Source organism: Salmo salar, chromosome ssa01, assembly GCF_905237065.1.
Source record: "Salmo salar chromosome ssa01, Ssal_v3.1, whole genome shotgun sequence".
Lineage (NCBI taxonomy): Eukaryota > Metazoa > Chordata > Actinopteri > Salmoniformes > Salmonidae > Salmo > Salmo salar.
In genome coordinates this window covers 171,660,987-171,683,408 of record NC_059442.1, presented here as the reverse complement: position 1 = coordinate 171,683,408, position 22,422 = coordinate 171,660,987, and the positions used below count along the sequence as shown (strand labels likewise).

The window sequence follows — 22,422 nt, the reverse complement described above, 5'->3', positions numbered from 1 at the left end:
CCAGTCCTCTACTGGCTGTACTGGGTAGACCAGAGGAACCAGGCTCTGAGGGGTGGCCAGTCCTCTGCTGGCTGTACTGGGTAGAGAGGAACCAGGCTCTGAGGGGTGACCAGTCCTCTACTGGCTGTACTGGGTAGAGAGGAACCAGGCTCTGAGGGGTGACCAGTCCTCTACTGGCTGTACTGGCTAGACCAGAGGAACCAGGCTCTGAGGGGTGGCCAGTCCTCTACTGGCTGTACTGGGTAGACCAGAGGAACCAGGCTATGAGGGGTGACCAGTCCTCTACTGGCTGTACTGGCTAGAGAGGAACCAGGCTCTGAGGGGTGACCAGTCCTCTACTGGCTGTACTGGGTAGACCAGAGGAACCAGGCTCTGAGGGGTGACCAGTCCTCTACTGGCTGTACTGGGTAGACAGAGGAACCAGGCTCTGAGGTGTGACCAGTCCTCTACTGGCTGTACTGGGTAGAGAGGAACCAGGCTCTGAGGGGTGACCAGTCCTCTACTGGCTGTACTGGGTAGAGAGGAACCAGGCTCTGAGGGGTGACCAGTCCTCTACTGGCTGTACTGGGTAGACCAGAGGAACCAGGCTCTGAGGGGTGACCAGTCCTCTACTGGCTGTACTGGGTAGACCAGAGGAACCAGGCTCTGAGGGGTGGCCAGTCCTCTACTGGCTGTACTGGGTAGAGAGGAACCAGGCTATGAGGGGTGACCAGTCCTCTACTGGCTGTACTGGCTAGAGAGGAACCAGGCTCTGAGGGGTGACCAGTCCTCTACTGGCTGTACTGGGTAGACCAGAGGAACCAGGCTCTGAGGGGTGACCAGTCCTCTACTGGCTGTACTGGGTAGAGAGGAACCAGGCTCTGAGGTGTGACCAGTCCTCTACTGGCTGTACTGGGTAGAGATTGAGAGACTAAGTTAAGACAGAGAAGTTGACCTTAGCCTTGGCCAGGGAGACGTTCTCATGGTTGTTGCTCTTGATCAGGAAGAAGCGTGTTTCTCGTAGGATGTACTTCAGCTTGCTGGTCTGGTCCTTGCGGACAGCTCGGACAGAGGAAGATAGTTTCTCATGCTTCTTCTCAGAACCTGGAGGAGAAAAATAAAACAAAAATGTGTTAAACTGGCAAAAATGACACGCGTTATAAAAATCAAAGAAATTACATCAGCAATGCCAAGCGTCGGCAGGAGTGGTGTGAAGCTCGCCGCCAGAGGAAACGTGTTCTCTGGTGTGACGAACCACGCTTCACCATCTGGCAGTCTGACGGACTAATCTGGGTTTGGCCGATGCCAGGAGAACGCCACCTGTCCCAATGCATAGTGGCAACTGTAAAGTTTGGTGGAGGATGAATAATGGTCTGGGGATGTTTTTTCATGGTTTGGACCCCTTAGTTCCAGTGAAGGGAAATCTTAACACTACAGCATACAATGACATTCTAGACGATTCTGTGCTCCCAACTTTTGGCATCAGTTTGGGGAAGACCCTTTCCTGTTTCAGTATGACAATGTCCTTGTGCACAAAGCGAGGTCCATACAGAAATGGTTTGTCGAGATCAGTGAGGAATAACTTGACTGGCCTGCACAGAGCCCTGACCTCAACCTTTGGGATGAATTGGAACACAGACTGCGAGCCAGGCCCTAATCGCCCCCGACCTCCCTAACGCTCTTGTGGCTGAATGGAAGCAAGTCCCCGCAGCAATGTTCCAACATCTAGTGGAAAACCTTCTCAGAAGAGTGGAGGCTGTTTTAGCAGTAAAGAGGGGACCAACTCCATATTAACGCCCATGATATTTGGAATGAGATGTTGGATGAACAGGTGTCCACATACTTTTGGTCATGTAGTGCATCTGGATTGACGAGCTGTGTTTCAGAAAGCACAGGGCCTTCCTTTATAAGAACAGGTCATGTGTGTTATTAGACAGCAGAAAACTAATTCTTCATACTACTGCCTGGTCCTCTTTGAAAAAAAGGGGCAGCAGCGTAGCCTAGCTGTTAGAGCGTTGGACTAGTAACTGAAAGGTTGCAAGTTCGAATCCCCGAGCTGACAAAGTACAAATCTGTCGTTCTGCCCCCTGAACAAGACAGTTAACCCACTGTTCCGTGGTAGGCCGTCATTGTTAATAAGAATTTGTTCCTCCGCGGTAGCGTCATAGGACAGAGAGATGGCTAACTCTGGAGATACTGTCCATCTCAAACCAGTTAGGTACATCTGCGTTTAGATTTTTGGCACCTTACTTGTGGAATAATCTCCAAGGATCTCTAAATGGGATGAATTGGTGCCTCTAGGACAGTCCAAGGCTCTCTAAATGGATTGGTGCCTCTAGGACAGTCCAAGGCTCTCTAAATGGAATTGGTGCCTCTAGGACAGTCCAAGGCTCTCTAAATGGGATTGGTGCCTCTAGGACAGTCCAAGGCTCTCTAAATGGATTGGTGCCTCTAGGACAGTCCAAGGCTCTCTAAATGGGATGAATTGGTGCCTCTAGGACAGTCCAAGGCTCTCTAAATGGGATGAATTGGTGCCTCTAGGACAGTCCAAGGCTCTCTAAATGGGATGAATTGGTGCCTCTAGGACAGTCCAAGGCTCTCTTAATGAATTGGTGCCTCTAGGACAGTCCAAGGCTCTCTAAATGAATTGGTGCCTCTAGGACAGTCCAAGGCTCTCTAAATGGATTGGTGCCTCTAGGACAGTCCAAGGCTCTCTAAATGGATTGGTGCCTCTAGGACAGTCCAAGGCTCTCTAAATGGATTGGTGCCTCTAGGACAGTCCAAGGCTCTCTAAATGGGATTGGTGCCTCTAGGACAGTCCAAGGCTCTCTAAATGGATTGGTGCCTCTAGGACAGTCCAAGGCTCTCTTAATGGATTGGTGCCTCTAGGACAGTCCAAGGCTCTCTAAATGGATTGGTGCCTCTAGGACAGTCCAAGGCTCTCTTAATGGGATGAATTGGTGCCTCTAGGACAGTCCAAGGCTCTCTAAATGGGATGAATTGGTGCCTCTAGGACAGTCCAAGGCTCTCTAAATGGATTGGTGCCTCTAGGACAGTCCAAGGCTCTCTAAATGGGATGAATTGGTGCCTCTAGGACAGTCCAAGGCTCTCTAAATGGATTGGTGCCTCTAGGACAGTCCAAGGCTCTCTAAATGGGATTGGTGCCTCTAGGACAGTCCAAGGCTCTCTAAATGGGATGAATTGGTGCCTCTAGGACAGTCCAAGGCTCTCTAAATGGATTGGTGCCTCTAGGACAGTCCAATGCTCTCTAAATGGATTGGTGCCTCTAGGACAGTCCAAGGCTCTCTAAATGGGATGTTGGTGCCTCTAGGACAGTCCAAGGCTCTCTAATGATGAATTGGTGCCTCTAGGACAGTCCAAGGCTCTCTAAATGGGATGAATTGGTGCCTCTAGGACAGTCCAAGGCTCTCTTAATGAAATTGGTGCCTCTAGGACAGTCCAAGGCTCTCTTAATGGGATGAATTGGTGCCTCTAGGACAGTCCAAGGCTCTCTAAATGGATTGGTGCCTCTAGGACAGTCCAAGGCTCTCTAAATGGATTGGTGCCTCTAGGACAGTCCAATGCTCTCTAAATGGATTGGTGCCTCTAGGACAGTCCAAGGCTCTCTAAATGGATTGGTGCCTCTAGGACAGTCCAATGCTCTCTAAATGGATTGGTGCCTCTAGGACAGTCCAAGGCTCTCTTAATGGGATGAATTGGTGCCTCTGACAGTCCAAAAGGCTAATTGAGGACCTTTTCAACTGAAGAATGTGTTTGTTTTCTATGACTGCGTTTTGCTTTTAGGGCCTCCCGAGTGGCGCTGCATCGCAGCGTTACAGAGTCACTACAGCCTGCGGTTCGATCCCATTACCGGCCGTGACTGGTAGTCCCATAGGGCGACTCACAATTGGCCCAGCGTCGTTAGGGAAGGGTTTGGAAGGGGGGGGGGCTATGATTGGCTCATTGTACTCTAGCGACCCCTTGTGGTGGGCCGGACGCCTGCAGGCTGACACCGGCCGTCAGTTGAACAGTGATTCCTCCGGTTGGCTTCCGGGTTAAGGGAGCAGGTGTTAAGTGCGGTTTGGCGGAACATGTTTCAGGAGGACACGACTCGACCTTCGCCTCTCCCGAGCTCGTTGGGGAGTTGCAGCGATGAAACAAGAGCATAATCACAAAACTGGTGAGAAAAGGGGGGGGGGTAAAATATAAATAAAATTCGGGACGCATTTCAAGCTCACTTCACTTCTCTCAATGTGCTTCTTGTTTTCGCATCCAGGCAGAAACCCACAGTGAACATTTTAGCAACAGCCACGTCGCTCACAAAACACAGATTAGTGTGAAGTGTATGTTTTGAAGTGGTAGCCTACTGCTGCTATTGGTACAACTAACAGTGAACTAGGAAGTGGGCTGAGTCCTGTAGAAATGAAACGTCATAGTAGTTCTGTGCTGCGTCCCAACAATCTCTCTTTACTCCAGATGTTTGCACTCGTTCACTACGTCCCACATCAACATTGGATCGGTGTAGACGTGGGAATACCTGGGATAGGATTAAGTTATCCTTCTAACCCCCCCCCCCAAAAAAAGATTTAGATGCACTATTGTAAAGTGGTTGTTCCACTGGATATTATAAGGTGAATGCACCAATCTGTAAGTCGCTCTGGATAAGAGCGTCTGCTAAATGACGTAAATGTAGAGGCCGTTTCACCCATTTTCTTACACCAGTAATTTCCTTCTTAATCCACGAAGGGAAGTGAACAGATGTCAGGAGAATAGGATGCAGCCAAGACGGTGAAAATGGAAAAAGGTGTTGAGCAGATGTTTACCTGAGGCGTCAGACCCAGAACCAGAGTGAACCGACTCCCCCTCAGAGAAGGACACTGAATCAGACTGGGAGTCGCTGGCTTCGCTGCGAGTGTCATAATCAGGCGGTTCATTCACAACTCTCTGATCCCCCTCCTCCTGTTCATACTCTTCCTCCTCCTCTTCCTCGTCTTCCTCTGGGCCCTTCTCTCCCTCCTCCTCTTCCTCTTCTTCCTCCTCCATCACCTCTTCTCCCTCCATGTTGGACCTGTCTCCCTCGGAGGACTCGGCCGTGCTGCCCGTCTCCTGGTCTGAGGCCTCTTCTTCTGCCTCTTCCTTGGAGGAAGTGCTGACCCTGCCAACACTCCCCTCACTGGGACGTATCAGCTTCTAGACAAGAGGAGAACAGAAAGGCATCAGGGTCTGTATTGCAAATGGCACCCTATTCCCTATATAGTGCACTACTTTTGGCAAAGGCCATAAGGCTTTGGTAAAAAGTGGACCCATAAGGCTCTGTTCAAAACCAGTGCACTTTAAGTGTTTTCCGTAAGTCAGCCCAAATAGAATGAGCAGCAAGGCAGCAAGGCAAAGCACCCCCCAAACATTTTATTTTTGCAGAACGAGCTCCATTTGTGGCGGCCTCTGGTATCCTAATGGCTTGATTCCATCTGTAATACACAGCTAAATGATGATATACTTTATTAACAACTTTACCTCCCAGATTGGTACAATTAGTTGTGGTATTGAGTAGAAAGACATGAGTTTACAATTAAAATGACAAAAAAATATATAACTTTAGTGTGTTGGTTATTTTGGATATGGACTAGGGCCTATATGACCTCAGTGTGTTGGATATGGACTAGGGCCTATATGACCTCAGTGTGTTGGATATGGACTAGGGCCTATATGACCTCAGTGTGTTGGATATGGACTAGGGCCTATATGACCTCAGTGTGTTGGATATGGACTAGGGCCTATATGACCTCAGTGTGTTGGATATGGACTAGGGCCTATATGACCTCAGTGTGTTGGATATGGACTAGGGCCTATATGACCTCAGTGTGTTGGATATGGACTAGGGCCTATATGACCTCAGTGTGTTGGATATGGACTAGGGCCTATATGACCTCAGTGTGTTGGATATGGACTAGGGCCTATATGACCTCAGTGTGTTGGATATGGACTAGGGCCTATATGACCTCAGTGTGTTGGATATGGACTAGGGCCTATATGACCTCAGTGTGTTGGATATGGACTAGGGCCTATATGACCTCAGTGTGTTGGATATGGACTAGGGCCTATATGACCTCAGTGTGTTGGATATGGACTAGGGCCTATATGACCTCAGTGTGTTGGATATGGACTAGGGCCTATATGACCTCAGTGTGTTGGATATGGACTAGGGCCTATATGACCTCAGTGTGTTGGATATGGACTAGGGCCTATATGACCTCAGTGTGTTGGATATGGACTAGGGCCTATATGACCTCAGTGTGTTGGATATGGACTAGGGCCTATATGACCTCAGTGTGTTGGATATGGACTAGGGCCTATATGACCTCAGTGTGTTGGATATGGACTAGGGCCTATATGACTTTAGTGTGTTGGTTGTTTTGCGATTCGACTCCCTCACCGATGCGACTAAAAGATCAGCTCAAAAAGAGCCGTTCATTCGCAAACAACCATTCACAAGGCTACGCTGACGAGTCACTTCAGCGGTCACTGGCAAGTCTCGACACGGGGCTTTGAATACTAGGAAAATAACAGATTTTTGGTTTACTGTCTCGATGCGACATAACTACACTATGATTTACAGGTTGACTTTAGTCAGTCAGTAATACACCTTTTATAAACTAGTCAACACAAGCTGTTCAGCTGCCAATCAAAGAACCGGGGGAAAAAAATAGAATGAAAAGTATCGTAAATAGCCGATGTGCCCCGACTCCGTGGTGGAAACACACAAAAAGAAAATAAATTCATGTGTCAGAAAACAATAATGAAGTGGACCTCAACTCATCGTTACCACTTACATAACATGGGATGTAGAAATTCACTCACAGAAGATAGGGAAGCATCATGCCCTCTCCTCCGTTAATTTCTATTGTTGACTGCAGCCAATCACAGCACACAAAAAACAGGTGCCGAGAGGCGGGACAAACCAGCAGCGTTTCCCCGTCGTCGCTGGCTTACTGACCGACAGGGACCTGTCCTACAAACCAGCAGCGTTTCCCCCGTCGTCGCTGGCTTACTGACCGACAGGGACCTGTCCTACAAACCAGCAGCGTTTCCCCCGTCGTCGCTGGCTTTCTGACCGACAGGGAACTGTCCTACAAACCAGCAGCGTTTCCCCCCGTCGTCGCTGGCTTACTGACCGACAGGGACCTGTCCTACAAACCAGCAGCGTTCCCCCCGTCGTCGCTGGCTTTGTGACCGACAGGGAACTGTCCTACAAACCAGCAGCGTTTCCCCCGTCGTCGCTGGCTTTGTGACCGACAGGGACCTGTCCTACAAACCAGCAGCGTTTCCCCCCGTCGTCGCTGGCTTACTGACCGACAGCAAGAAAAGGTTATACTGACTAGCGAAGTGAAAAGACCTAAAAAACAGCCTTGCAGATATCCTAAAGTAACATCCCCTCACAACCCTTAGCGAAGCCACTCTTACCTCTGTAGTTAGCTCAGGCATGAGAGGCTTGATCCTGTGTCTGTCTGGCTCTCTCCTGCGGCCCAGAGGCTTGTCAAGGTGGCCTGTTTTGGGAGGGTCCCCCCTCTGCCCACCACCAGCTCGGATGGAATGGGTCTTCCGGTCGTCGTAGTAATCTTCGTTCTTGTATTCGGAGGGGTGCCGCCCACCCCTGAGGCTGACCAGTTTTTTCCCGCTAGCACCGGCCGAGAGGGCAGATCTTTTAGTGGCCTGTCTGGTGGCGGTGTGAGCTGAGGGCCGGAGACGTTTCAGCTCGTGGTCATCCCCTCGATCATTCTTCCTCTTAGATCCTGCAGGAGGAGAGAGAGAAAAGAAAAAAGTCATTAAAATCCTCAATATTACATTTTGAAAATGTGTCCATGTTCTTAAAACCCCCTCTGCCTTGGACTGTCTGTCAAAGTATCTCACTTTGTTTCGCCGACCAGAGGGGCATCTGTTCTGACTTTGTGGCTGTGTTATGTGATGGAAAAATTACACACACACTACAGTTCAAAAGTTTAGGGTCACTTAGAAATGTCCTTTTTTTTTTTTTAAAGAAAAGCTCATTTTTAAACCATTAAAATAACATCAAATTGATCAGAAATACAGCGTAGACATTGTCAATGTTGTAAATTACTATTGTAGCTGGTAACGGCAGATTTTATGGAATATCTACATAGGTGTACAGAGGCCCATTATCAGCAACCATCACTCCTGTGTTCCAGTGGCACGTTGTGTTAGCTAATCCAAGTTTTAAATTATAGAGGCTAATTGATCATTAGAAAACCCTTTTGCAATTATGTTAGCACAGCTGAAAACTGTGCTAACAAAATTGTCATAAAGTGTCTAGTTTGAGAAACAGAAATCTCACAAGTCCTCAACTGGCAGCTTTATTAAATAGTACCCGCAAAACACCAGTCTCAACGTCAACAGTGAAGAGGAGAGCGACTCCGGGATGCTGGCCTTCTAGGCAGAGTTGCAGAGAGAAAGTCATATCTCAGACTGGCCAATAAAAAGAAAAGATTAAGATGGGCAAAAGAACACAGACACTGGACAGAGGAACTCTGCCTAGAAGGCCGGCGTCCCGGAGTCGCCTCTTCACTGTTGACGTTGAGACTGGTGTTTTGTGGGCACTATTTAATGAAGCTGCCAGTTAAGGACTTGAGGCGTCTGTTTCTCAAACTAGACACTCTAATGTACTTGTCCTCTTGTTCAGTTGTGCACCGGGGCCTCCCACTCCTCTTTCTATTCTGGTTAGAGCCAGTTTGCGCTGTTCTGTTAAGGGAGTGGTACACAGCGTTGTACAAGATATTCGGTTTCTTGGCAACTTCTCACATGGAATAGCCTTCATTTCTCAGAACAAGAATAGACTGATGAGTTTCAGAAGAAAGGTCTTTGTTTCTGGCCATTTTGAGTCTGTTAATCGAACCCACAAATGCTGATGCTCCAGATACTCAACTAGTCTAAAGAAGGCCAGTTTTATTGCTTCTTTAATCAGAACAACAGTTTTCAGCTGTGCTAACATAATTGCAAAAGGGTTTTCTAATGATCAATTAGCCTTTTAAAATGATAAACTTGGATCAGCTAACACAACGTGCCATTGGAACACAGGAGTGATGGTTGCTGATAATGGATCTCTCGATATTCCATTGAAAAATGTGCCGTTTCCAGCTAAAAGTCATTTACAACATCAATGTCTACACTGCATTTGATCAATTTGAATGCATTTTAAAATTTGACATTTTGTTTGCTTTTCTTTCAAAAACAAGGACATTTCTAAGTGACCCCAAACTTTTGAACGGTAGTGTATTTACCTGGTTTGTTTCATATTAATAGTTAGCAATTAATACTTAACAATTAGGACATTTCTGTTCTGTTTAATTCTGTGTTTTTAATGGTCTCCACTTTAGTTCCCTGCAGCTAATCTGGGCGTATGGTCACCAGAGACAGCTTGAGTTGACAAATGAGCTAAAGACTGCATTACACAGACAATGTGTTTTTACTAGGGATAGGAACAATCCCTCATTGTCTCAATCATCCTTGCATCTGGGAAACTAAGCCAGGGTGGGGGTTAAGAGAACTACCCCGTGCAGATAACGACTGGATGAACCCAGAGTGGTTTATGATGCCCCAATCTGCATGGGAGGGGTGGAACCAACCATGACTAAGCATTTTTAGTGTCTGCTATATATACACTACTCTAAATTTGTGTAAAGGTTAAGTTACTCGGTCCTAAATTCAAGGGTTGGGAGGGGAATAAAATAAAATACAAAATCGACCAGCCTCATTATTGCAATAATTAAATCGATATTAAATAAAAATTATTGTATGAAGAAATGACTAAATCTCTATCTCAGTACTGAATATCCATGACAGTTATTTAGAGGAAATCGCTAAATTGACTGGTTGATCAAAATTCTACACTGTTCACTCAATTTCAGTTCATGGGAAAAACTGTACCATCTAAAATAACTGAAATATGTTTTCATAACATGGACCCCAAAAAAATGAAAGTAAGTCAAGTTTTGGTTCCCCAGCTTCAAAACAGCTGTAAAAAAAAAAATATTTTTGTTAATGAAAATAAATGTCCTCTCACTGTCAACTGCGTTTATTTTCAGAAAACTTGACCTGTGTAAATATTTCTATGAACATACAGTTGAAGTCATAAGTTTAAATACACTTAGGTTGGAGTCATTAAAACTAGTTTTTCAACCACCCCACACATTTCTTGTTAACCATCTATAGTTTTGGCAAGTCAATTAGGACATCTGCTTTGTGCATGACAAGTCATTTTTCCAACAATTTTTTTACAGACAGATTATTTAACTTATAATTCACTGTATCACAATTCCTGTGGGTCAGAAGTTTACATACACTAAGTTGACTGTGCCTTTAAACAGCTTGGAAAATTCCAGAAAATTATGTCATGGCTTTAGAAGCTTCTGATAGGCTAATTGACATCATTTTAGTAAATTGGAGGTGTACCTGTGGATGTATTTCAAGGCCTAACTTCAAACTCAGTGCCTCTTTGCTTGACATCATGGGAAAATCAAAAGAATTCAGCCAAGACCTCAAGAAAAAAAAATTGTAGACCTCCACAAGTCTGGTTCGTCCTTGGGAGCAATTTCCAAAACGCCTGAAGGTACCACGTTCATCTGTACAAACAATAGTACGCAAGTATAAACACCATCGGACCACGCAGCCGCCATACCGCTCAGGAAGGAGACACGTTCTGTCTCCTAGAGATGAATGTACTTTGGTGCGAAAAGTGCAAATCAATCCCAGAATAACAGCAAAGGACCTTGTGAAGATGCTGGAGGAAACAGGTACAAAAGTATCTATATCCATTAAGCATGGTTGGGATGGGGGCGGCAGCATCATGTTGTGGGGGTGCTTTGCTGCAGGGGGAACTGGTGCACTTCACAAAATAGATGGCATCATGAGGGAGGAGAATTATGTGGATATATTGAAGCAACATCTCAAGACATCAGTCAGGAAGTTAAAGCTTGGTCGCAAATGGGTCTTCCAAATGGACAATGACCCCAAGCATACTTCCAAAGTTGTTGCAAAATGGCTTAAGGACAACAAAGTCAAGGTATTGGAGTGGCCATCACAAAGCCCTCACCTCAATCCTATAGAACATTTGTGGACAGAACAAAGCCGACCATCACCCCTGGTGAGACAAAACCGCGACTCGTCAGTTAAGAGCACTTTATGCCAGTCCTGTCTGGTCCAGCGACGGTGGGTTTGTGCCCATAGGCGACGTTGTTTCCGGTGATGTCTGGTGAGGACCTGCCATACAACAGGCCTTCAAGCCCTCAGTCCAGCCTCTCTCAGCCTATGCGGACAGTCTGAGCACTGATGGCGGGATTGTTCGTTCCTGGTGTAACTCGGGCAGTTGTTGTTGCCATCCTGTACCTGTCCCGCAGGTGTGATGTTCGAATGTACCTATCCTGTACAGGTGTTGTTACACGTGGTTTGCCGCTGCGAGGACGATCAGCTGTCCTGTTTCCCTGTAGCGCTGTCTTAGGCGTCTCACAGTACGGACATTGCAATTTATTGCCTTGGCCACATCAGCAGTACTTGCAGCATGCCTAAGGCACATTCACGCAGATGAGCAGGGACGCTGGGCATCTTTCTTTTGGTGCTTTTCAGAGTCAGTAGAAAGGCCTCTTTAGTGTCCTAAGTTTTCATAATTGATCTTAATTGCCTACCGTCTGTAAGCTGTTAGGGTCTTAACGACCGTTCCACAGGTGCATGTTCATGAATTGTTTATGGTTAATTGAACAAGCATGGGAAACGGTGTTTAAACCCTTTACAATGAAGATCTGAAGGTATTTGGATTTTTACAAATTATCTTTTGAAAGACCAGGGTCCTGAAAAAGGGACGTTTCTTTTTTTGTTGCTGAGTTTATAATTCACAGCTATTTAGATGATACAATGATTCTCTACACTATTCAGTGCTTGTTTTCCTCACAAACTGAAATTGAGTGAACCAGTGTATAATTTTTAGCAACCAGGAAATATGACACGATTGACAGCCAAAGTCAGAACAGCTTTCTCATTTTGAGAACAGATGCCACGCCGGCAGGAGGGATCAATAGGCCAATATCACAGCCAATCACAACACTGGCAGGTACGTAATACCATGGAACACCATCGTTCCACTATTAATGCAGATGCATTATGGACATTTTCTGAAATTACAAAAAGGAAAAATATTCCGTGTGTAGCACCTTTAGAAAGGTCTTTGTGATCTTGTTCCGTTTGGGGATTATATATTGTATTCGATAAAATAGTAAATAACAAACGTACACCTTTATTCAACTGTTTGTGTTCTTTCCAACTATACTGAACAAAACTATAAAACACAACAGGAAACTAATACTGAACAAAAAACGATCAACAGGTAAAGCGTTAGTCCCATGTTTCATGAGCTGAAATAAGAGATCCCAGATGTGTTCCACACGAACAAATACTTTCTGAAATTGTGCTCAGATTTGTTTACATCCCTGTCAGTGAGGCATTTCTCCTTTGCCAAGACAATCCATCCAGCTGACAAGTGTGGATGGATTGATTAAACAGGAAGCTGATTAAACAGCATGATCATTACACAGGCGCACCTTTTGCCGGGGGACAATAAAAGGCCACTCTAAAACGTGGCGTTTTCATAGAACGCCACAGATGTCTCATGTTGAGGGAGCGTACAATTGGCATGTGGACTGCAGGAATCAAAAACCAGAGCTGTTGCCAAAGAATGTAATGTTCATTTCTCTACCATAAGCCGCCTCCCAACATCGTTTTAGAGAATTTGGCAGGAAATGCAACCGGCCTCACAACCGCGTGTAACCACGCCAGTCCAGGACCTTCACATCTGGGTTCTTCACCTACGGTATCGTCGGAGACCACCCAGACAGCTGATGAAACTGGGTTTGCACAACCGAAGAATTTCTGCACAAACTGTCAGAAACCGTCTCAGTGAAGCTCATTTGCATGATCGTAGTACTCACCAGGGTCTTAACTTGATTGCAGTTTGACGTCGTAACCGATTTCAGTGAGCAAATAGCCACTGGCACGCTTGAGAAGTGTGCTCTTCACGGACGTAGAGATACCGTGATGAGATCCTGAGGTCCACTGTCGTGCCATTCATCCGCCGCCATCACCTCATGTTTCAGCATGATAATGCACGGCCCCATGTCGCAACGATCTGTACACAATTCCTTGATGCTGAAAATGTCCCAGTTCTTCCACGGACTGCATACTCACCAGATTTGTTACCCATTGAGCATGTTTGGGATGCTCTGGATCAACGCGTACAATTCCCGCCAATATCCAGCTACTTCACACAGCCATTGAAGAGGAGGTGGGACAACATTCCACAGGCCAATCAACAGCCTGATCAACTCTATGTGAAGGAGATGTGTCACGCTGCTTGAGGCAAATGGTGGTCACACCAGATACTGACTGGTTTTCTGATCCACGCCCCTACCTTTTCTTTAAGGTATCTGTGTCCAACAGATGCATATCTGTATACCCAGTCGCGAAATCCATAGATTCATTCATTTCAATTGACCAGTTTCCTTATATGAACAGTAACTAAATAAAATCTTTAAAATTGTTGCATTTTGCGTTTATATATATATGTTTTTGTTCAGTGTACATTGCAAAAAGGGATGACAAAGAGTGACAATGATTTGGGCATGATGGTACAGATTGACAATGAGGCTAACAAAACATTTTAAATGACCAGAAGGAAGTGCACTATTAAAAAAGGTACCTTTTTTCTGGTTGACGTGGTGTTCACTCTCAGGGTTATAGAGCTCGTCATCCTGGTCAGGGGCCTCGGTGAGGATGTCATCCAGCACGTTGAGCTCTCCCTCTGGGACGACAGATAGGTAACAACCACAGTTAGACACAGCAGATTTCAACTTAACAGAGTGTGCAGAGTCTATTCAGGGTAACTAACTTGGACCAAGTCCCACAGAGCTCTGGTCAAAACAAGTGCACTATGGAGGGAATAAGATGACATTTGGGATGTAGCTAGCATAAAGTGTTTTTAAATCAACTTTGAGAATCAAGAGTCGAGTGGCTAGACTAGTTAGAGCAGACTAAACTCAACGAGTTATGGAGGTGAATGGCAAATAGTGTGGGTCGGAGCTCCGACCAGGGCCGGATTATAAAATCATAGGGCTTTGGGTGATGAAATCAGTATTTTACATGTGTGACGTCAGCGCTCCAGTCCGCCAACATTAGTCAACTCCATCATAAATGGTGAAGTTGAGTTTAGTCAGTGGCATGATTCCACTTGTTATCCCCCCTGCATCCAAGCCACTAGTCTCAGATAGTAGTTGGCAGGGTGAATGAACAAGCTGCTGCGGTCACTACAGAAGCTTTTCTAGAGCACCTGGTTCAATTGGAGCATTTTTTTTTTTTTTTTTTTAACTCTGTAACTGGTTCAACTAGTGAGAAAAATGTGATAGTGTTTCCCACTCACACATTCTTGCCACAATCAGCCCATGTCCAATCACTTGAATTTACCACAGGTGGTCTCCAATCAAGTTGTTGAAACATCTCAAAAGGATGATCAATGGAAACAGGATGCACCTGAGCTCAATGTTTGAGTCTCATAGCAAAGGGTCTGAATACTGATGTAAATAAACATGTCTAAAAACCTGTTGTCGCTTTGTATTATGTAGTGTGTGTAAGATGAGAGTTATTTAAATCAATTTAAGAATAAGGCTGTAATTTAAGAATAAGGCTGTAAGGTATCAAAATTTTTTCCACATTTTGTAAGGTATCAAAATGTGGAAAAAGGTGAAAGGGTGTGAATTACGTTCCAAAATGCACTGTACATATAATTTGCGTATTCCTTTGTTTTTGGGTCAGTTTGAACAGAACAGGAGACCCACCTGTCCCCCTCTTGTTCTACTGATATCAAAGCCATATCGATATGAGTGACTGACAAATACCAGTTGCGCTTCTTCCTCCGTTCTTGGTCGACCATAAAAATTAAAAAATAAAATAACTCCAAAATGTGGCCTAAATGTAGAGCTGTGAGAAATGGCCTAAAAAAAAAAAAATCTGGATTTTTCAAACTTATGGACACATTTGTTTTTTTACGTTCTCTCTAAATAAGCTTTGTTGTACAATTTAAAAAGGTCAAATACACTGCATTCCTAACAGTCAGCAATAATCCAATTTAATTCAGGGCTTGTGATATTATACTCAGGCTAAGTATAAGCCTCCAACATCCATAAGACCCACTTTGGGCTCCCGGGTGGCACAGCATCTCAGTGCTAGAGGTTTCACAACAGACACCGTGGTTCGAATCCAGGCAGTATCACAACCGGGTCGCGATTGGGAGCCCCATAGGGCGGCACATAATTGGCCCAGCGTCGTCCGGGTTTGGCCGTCATTGTAAATATGAATTTGTTCTTAACCGACCAGCTTAGTAAAATAAAAAGGCTCAATAAATTTTTTTAAACCATTATTTTTTTACACCTTTTTTGCAATAATCACTTGCTGTCAAGTCAGTCTTTGAAAATGCCTCAGTTACAAATTTTACCAGAACCACTAAATGACTAACTTCTTGTAGCAGGCAATACGGAAAATCAACAGGCCTCATAAACAATGTCTCAAGCCCACATGCTAGTGAGTAGCCAAATAATCTTTTATATACTATAGTTACAAAAGTATGTGGACCTTCAAATGAGTGGATTCTGCCATTTAAGCCATAACCGTTCCAGACAGGTGTATAAAATCAAGCACACCGCCATGCAATCTCCATAGACAAACAGCGGCAGTAGAATGACCTTAATGAAGAGCTCAGTGACTTTCAAAGTGGCACCATTATAGGATGAGGCCCTGCTCGAGCTTTGCCGGTCAACTGTAAGTGCTGTTATTGTGATGTGGAAACATCTAGGAGCAACAACGGCTGTGCCGCAAAGTGGTAGGCTACCTGCCCCAATGCATAGTGCCAACTGTAAAGTTGTGTAGGACAGATAATGGTCTGGGGATGTTTTTCATGGTTTTCGGGCTAGGCCTTTTTTTAAAGGGAAATAACGCTACAGCGAACAATGATATTCTAGATGATTCTGTGCTTCCAACTTCGTGGCAACAGTTTGGGGAAGGCCCTTTCCTGTTTCAGCATGACTGCCTCCGTACAAAGCGAGGTCCAGACAAAAATTGTTTGTTCGAGATCGGTGTGGAAGAATTTGAATGGTCTGCACAAAGCCTTGACCTCAACGAACACGTTTGGGATGAATTAGAACGGCGACTGCGAGCCAGGCATAATCGCCCAACATCAGTGCCCGACATCACTAAAGCTCTTGTGGCTGAATGGAAGCAAAGTCCCAGCAGCAATGTTCCAACATCTAGTGGAAAGTCTTCCCAGAAGAGTGGAGAAACTCCATATTAATGGCCGTGATTTTGGAATGAGATATTCGACGATCAGGTGTGCACATACTATTAACCGTGTCAGGTACATTATCTTTTCTACATACTTTATATCTGGTGTTAGTCATATAACTTAAAGCATTTTTCCATTGTGGAAATTTATTTTTTAAAACACTGGACTTGGGCGTCCCGGGGGGACAAAATGGTCTTGAGAGGCGTGCGTTTGAGGAGCCAAATAGCGTATGTTCGCTTTGCGCGTGAAAAGATAAGACGACTAACGAAAACACAAAATTATACTAATTAACCAAATCGATTTTCTGCAGCTAACTGTTAACTTCCCTAATGGTAGTTTGTGATATATTGAAAACATAAAATTGACTGTTTCTGCATATTGATTACGAGACATTCCTAAAACAGTCCTAATGATGGGAAAATGCATCATCCAGAGACATGTTTTTTTTTGCAAGCTATACCACACAATATTGTACCGCAAGCGATACCACACAATATTGTACCGCAAGCGATACCACACAATATTGTACCGCAAGCTATACCACACAATATTGTACCGCAAGCTATACCACACAATATTGTACCGCAAGCTATACCACACAATATTGTACCGCAAGCTATACCACACAATATTGTACCGCAAGCTATACCACACAATATTGTACCGCAAGCTATACCACACAATATTGTACCGCAAGCTATACCACACAATATTGTACCGCAAGCTATACCACACAATATTGTACCGCAAGCTATACCACACAATATTGTACCGCAAGCGATACCACACAATATTGTACCGCAAGCTATACCACACAATATTGTACCGCAAGCTATACCACACAATATTGTACCGCAAGCTATACCACACAATATTGTACCGTAAGCTATACCACACAATATTGTACCGCAAGCGATACCACACAATATTGTACCGCAAGCTATACCACACAATATTGTACCGCAAGCTATACCACACAATATTGTACCGCAAGCGATACCACACAATATTGTACCGCAAGCGATACCACACAATATTGTACCGCAAGCTATACCACACAATATTGTACCGCAAGCTATACCACACAATATTGTACCGCAAGCGATACCACACAATATTGTACTGCAAGCTATACCACACAATATTGTACTGCAAGCTATAGCACTCAATATTTTACAAAAGTAGGATTAAAAAGGACCATGGTGTTTAGTCTGCTTTGTGTTCTTTTTTTGCCAATGAAAATCTGGTCTGCAGCGGCATGGACCGATTCATAATTAAAACATTCTCCATTCAAGGTTTAGTCGATTTCCTCCTAAACTAAAAACGCACCATGTAATGTGTGGGTCCCATGTTTCATGAGTTAGAATATTAGATCCCAGTAAATGTCAATATGCACAAAAAGCGTATTCCTCTCATTTTGTGCACAAATTTGTTTACATCCCTGCTAGTGAGCCGTTCTCTGATTAAACAGCATGATCAATACACAGGTGCACCTTGTGCTAGAGAAGAAAAAAAAGCCACTCAAATGTGTTTATTTTTTTTTTTCATGTTTTGAGGGAGCGTGCAATTCGCATGCTGACTGCAGTAATCTCCACTAGAGCTGTGTCAGAGAATTTAATGTTCAAGCTGAATCCAATGCCGTTTTAGAGAATTTGGCAGTATGTCCAAAAGGCCTCATAACCACATGTAACCACGCCAGCCCAGGACCTCCACATCTGGGTTCATCAGAGACCAGCCACCCAGACAGCTGTGGAGTATTTCTGTCTGTAATAAAGCCCCTTTGTTTGGAAAAACTAATTCTGATTGGTTGGGCCTGGCTCCCCAGTAGGTGGACCTGGCTCCCAAGAGGGTGGGCCTATGCCCTCCCAGGCCTATCCATGGCTATGCCTCTGCCCAGTTATGTGAAATCCATAGATTAGGACCTAATGAATTTATTTCAATTGACCGATTTCCTTTATATGTAACGAAATAAAATAATTGAAATTGCTCCATGTTCCGTTTATATTTTTTGTTCAGTATAGATGTAAAATGACGAGAAGGCTGAAAAAAAAATACGGGTTAAATATGCGTACTTTCTTTGGGAAACATAAGTTTCCACTGCCATGCTAGAGACACTCTACTTCCTGATGTTGCACGGCTGTCAGGGGTAAACAGACTGCTGAAACCGGATTGGCTTAAAGAGATACGCAACATCCCGGACTAGCATTCCTAGGCATTAGCCGTGTTAGCGTTGTGTTGCAAAATGTCTCAAAGAAAACACACATATTTTTCCAGTTTTTGCCCACCATCTCACCATAAAATATTGTTAAGGAGTTACTCGATGACTTTGCAGCATGAATGGATCATGTACATAGCGGTACACGGGGGGATAGTAGTATAATTTAGCTACACATGCGATAACATCTGCTAAATATGTGTTTGCGACCGTATTGATGCATTTCCAGATGTGTTTGGATAGTAAGATATCGCCAAACGCCGGAATATTAATCGAATATAACGTTACATTTAATTTGCATCATACATTTCCAATAGTATTATATTTAATTAGGTCAAAACTGCTGAATGAGTCCAATAACGTGATGCGATTTATTTTCAGTGATCTACCATATTTATATTATTTTATTTAAACCTTTAACTAGGCAAGTCAGTTAATAAGAACAAATTCGTATTTACAATGACGGCCCTGGAATGGGGTTTGACTTGGCTACCAGAGCCAGGGAAGGGGTGCACAAATCGGGTACTCAGTTGCACAATTCTGCTCGATTTTGTTTGCTAACTAATGCGACATGATTCTAGCGGTTAACCATCGCTGTAGATAACGTTACCTAATACCTCAAATGGTTAGCTAGCTATGGCCAGAGTGTATAAACCTGGGTGTACTGTTACCTATCGATAGTTAGCTACCAAGCTACGGCGATGTCGTTAGCTAATGTAGCTAACTAGTAAAAGACGTGGTCACGTTTAACCTAGCTAATGAGCTAACCTGGCTGTGTCCAAATGAATTTGATAAAACGTTTTAAAATTAACCATTCTTGAAGGCAATAATTGTGAGTAAACTGGTATACTATCAACGATGTCTTTCTAGCTAGCATAAATTGACAAAGGACTAAGGCCACACGGGACAATGGTTAGCAAGTTTAGAGGCGTTGCTAGCTAGTTAGCTAACGTTACTGCGACGACCGCTCCGTACCTTTCTCGTCTCGTCTGTCGACCGCCATCTTCCGCCCCTTTCCGCAAACCTTTAGAGGACTCGTTTTGTCTCCTCTCACGGTTGCCCTCTAACCTAACTACGCAACAAACCAAAACAAAAAAAAATAATGTGGTAAATTGATGGTCCCCCTCTCAATGTTTACTGGAAGCGGGTCTCATCGTAGCTGGTGAAATGGCGGATTACTGCATCCCTCCCTGCTGCAAAGGGTCGTTAACACAGCCACAAAGTCTTAAATCCCTCCTATTTCGGCACGTTATCGTCTTTAAATGTGATCAAACCTAACATTAAAAAACACAACCTTAACCCTAACGTTGACCAAACTGGTAACCTTACATAAAAAAATAAAATAAAAAAGTAGATTTTTTTTTTTTTTGTGTGTGTTCATGTATTTTTTTTTTTAAAGATATTGTCAACTTTGAGGCTGTGCTATCTAGTGGACCGTTTTACCCACAGTTCCGAGGGCTGGGTGGTAACTGTTACCCGGATGATCCATTACATCTCAGAGGAACAGAGAGGCTCAACTCCTCGGGAAATCTGTCTCCTTCCATCAGGTGGCGTTTTATCGCCCACCAAAGCAAGGAATTCGGTTTTTGTATGGAGAGATCAATAAGTGTTGAATTTGGTCAACAACAAAAATGAATGGCTTTTCTTTTATTTTTTATTTTTTTGCTACGTGAGGTTTATTTGATCGAATAGAAGTTTCGTAATGCTCAAGCTGTTAGGCGTGAAAAGCCCCCTTTGTTTTTACACTGCTGCTACTCGCTGTTTATTATCCATACATAGTCACTTTACCCCCTACCTACATATACAAATTAACCTCGACTAACCTGTGCCCCCCGCACGTTTACTCGGTACCGGTGCACCCTGTATATAGCTTCGGTATTGTTATTTAATTCTACTGTGTTACTTTATATTTTTACTTCATTGAGTAAATATATCTTAACTCCATTTCGTCAACTGCACTGGTGGTTAAGGGCTTGTAAGTAAGCATTTCAGGGTAAGTTGTATTCGGCGCATTTGACATAGAACATTTGATTTGATATAATAAGTAGGAGACATGGAATCCAGGCAAATTTGAGAAAAAAACACATATGGGCGTGGTCTCGAGATGGCTTATGCATATTCATGAAATGAGGCAAGAAGCATATAATCTTTCTCCATTTAATACAGGCGGTTAACGTAAACATCCCTCATCAAATATTAAACAATCATTACAATAATGAGATCTATCCAACAATCCAAAGAAAAGATAGCCAGGAGCTAGACAGCCTGAAGTGCTGCTTTGTGTTCAACGACTCCCAACAATTTAACGTGTTTTAAAAAAAAGGATTCCTCGCTGATATGAAAGATAAGTTCTTTATGCTTCCAAAAACCTTACCTCAAGCGTTGCATGTTAATGTTCAGAACAAACTTCGGGCCTCTTAACAAAACTCCTCCATAGAGAAGACACCTTCATCCAATGACGTCTGTCTAATGTCATGGTCAAGGGCTAGAACTCCCTCTGTATGTTCAATATCAAATTAAAGGCAAGAGTTATTTACTTTACTACAACGTACACAACTTTCAATTGTTCTGAAGTAATGACAAAATTAACCACTTAATCAAATTTGGTCAAAGTTTAACGCCAGCCCCACCCATCTTAGAAAAAAACGGGTTCCGAAAGAGTTCTTCGGCTGTTCCCATAGGATAACCCTTCTTTTGGTTCCATGTAAAACCCTATGTGAAAAGGGTTTTTACATGGGACTCAAACGCATTCTCCTTGGAACCAAAAAAGGGTTCTATGAGGTCAGCCGAAGAACCCTTTTAGGTTCGAGATGGCACCTTTTTGAATTGCACTTTTCCTTTCTACGTCAGTTACCATTATTCACAATAAGAATGTCAGATCTTGTTGACCAAAACTACCTGAGCAACAGGATCCATTGCAAGCAATGTTTTAATCTCATTTTGTCCTCTTTCAATTGAATTGGTATTCGGTAATGTATTTTATTTTTTTAACTAGGCAAGTGAGTTAAGAACAAATTCTTATTTACAATGACGGCCTACCAGGTGAACAGTATGTTAACGGTCTTGTTCAGGGGCAGAACAACAGATTTTTACCTTGTCAGCTCTGGGATTTGATCCAACTTTTGGTTACTGGCCTAGCGCTCTAACCACTAGGCTACCTGCTGCCCAGTTAATAGGATCCCCATTAGCTGTTGCAAAAGCAGCAGCTACTCTTCCTAGGGTCCACATGACACAGAATGACACAGAATGACATAATAATGACATAATAATGACATAATACAGCTCAAAGACAGAACTACATAATAAATAAAAAAAGGCACATGTAGCCTACATATCAATGCATACACACAAACTATGTAGGTCAAATAGGGGAGAGGCGTTGTTTTAAAAAAAATGTAATTTTTTATTTCACCTTTATTGAACCAGGTAGGCAAGTTGAGAACAAGTCCTTTATTTAAACCAGGTAGGCAAGTTGAGAACAAGTTCTCATTTACAACTGCGACCTGGCCAAGATAAAGCAAAGCAGTGTGACACAAACAACAACACAGAGTTGCACATGGAATAAACAAAACATACAGTCAATAACACAATAGAAAAAAAGGAAGTCTACATTATTTTTATTTGTTTTATGTATTTTTTTAATGGAAGTCTATATACAGTGTGTGCAAATGGCGTGAGGAGGTAAGGCAATAAATAGGCCATAGTAGCGGAGTAATTACAATTTATCAGATTAACACTGGAGTGATAGATGAGCAGATGGTGATGTGCAAGTAGTGATACTGCTGTGCAAAAGAGCAGAAAAGTAAATAAAAACAGTGTGGGGATGAGGTAGGTAGATTGG

General features: G+C 43.7%; 1 protein-coding gene across 1 annotated transcript in view; it reads right to left on the bottom strand.

Moving 5' to 3' along the window:
- The window catches only part of ythdc1 (YTH N6-methyladenosine RNA binding protein C1), a 46,149-nt gene extending 26,330 nt beyond the window's left edge, over positions 1–19,819 (bottom strand). Inside the window, exons 1-5 of the mRNA XM_014147197.2 lie at positions 19,557–19,819; positions 13,736–13,837; positions 7,441–7,769; positions 4,803–5,169; positions 935–1,083 (exon numbers count right to left, since the gene is read on the bottom strand). Coding sequence (XP_014002672.1) covers positions 935–1,083; positions 4,803–5,169; positions 7,441–7,769; positions 13,736–13,837; positions 19,557–19,584 — 975 coding nt within the window. The 5' untranslated portion in view covers positions 19,585–19,819. The remainder of the gene's footprint in view (positions 1–934; positions 1,084–4,802; positions 5,170–7,440; positions 7,770–13,735; positions 13,838–19,556) is intronic.
- Positions 19,820–22,422: the final 2,603 nt, after the last annotated feature.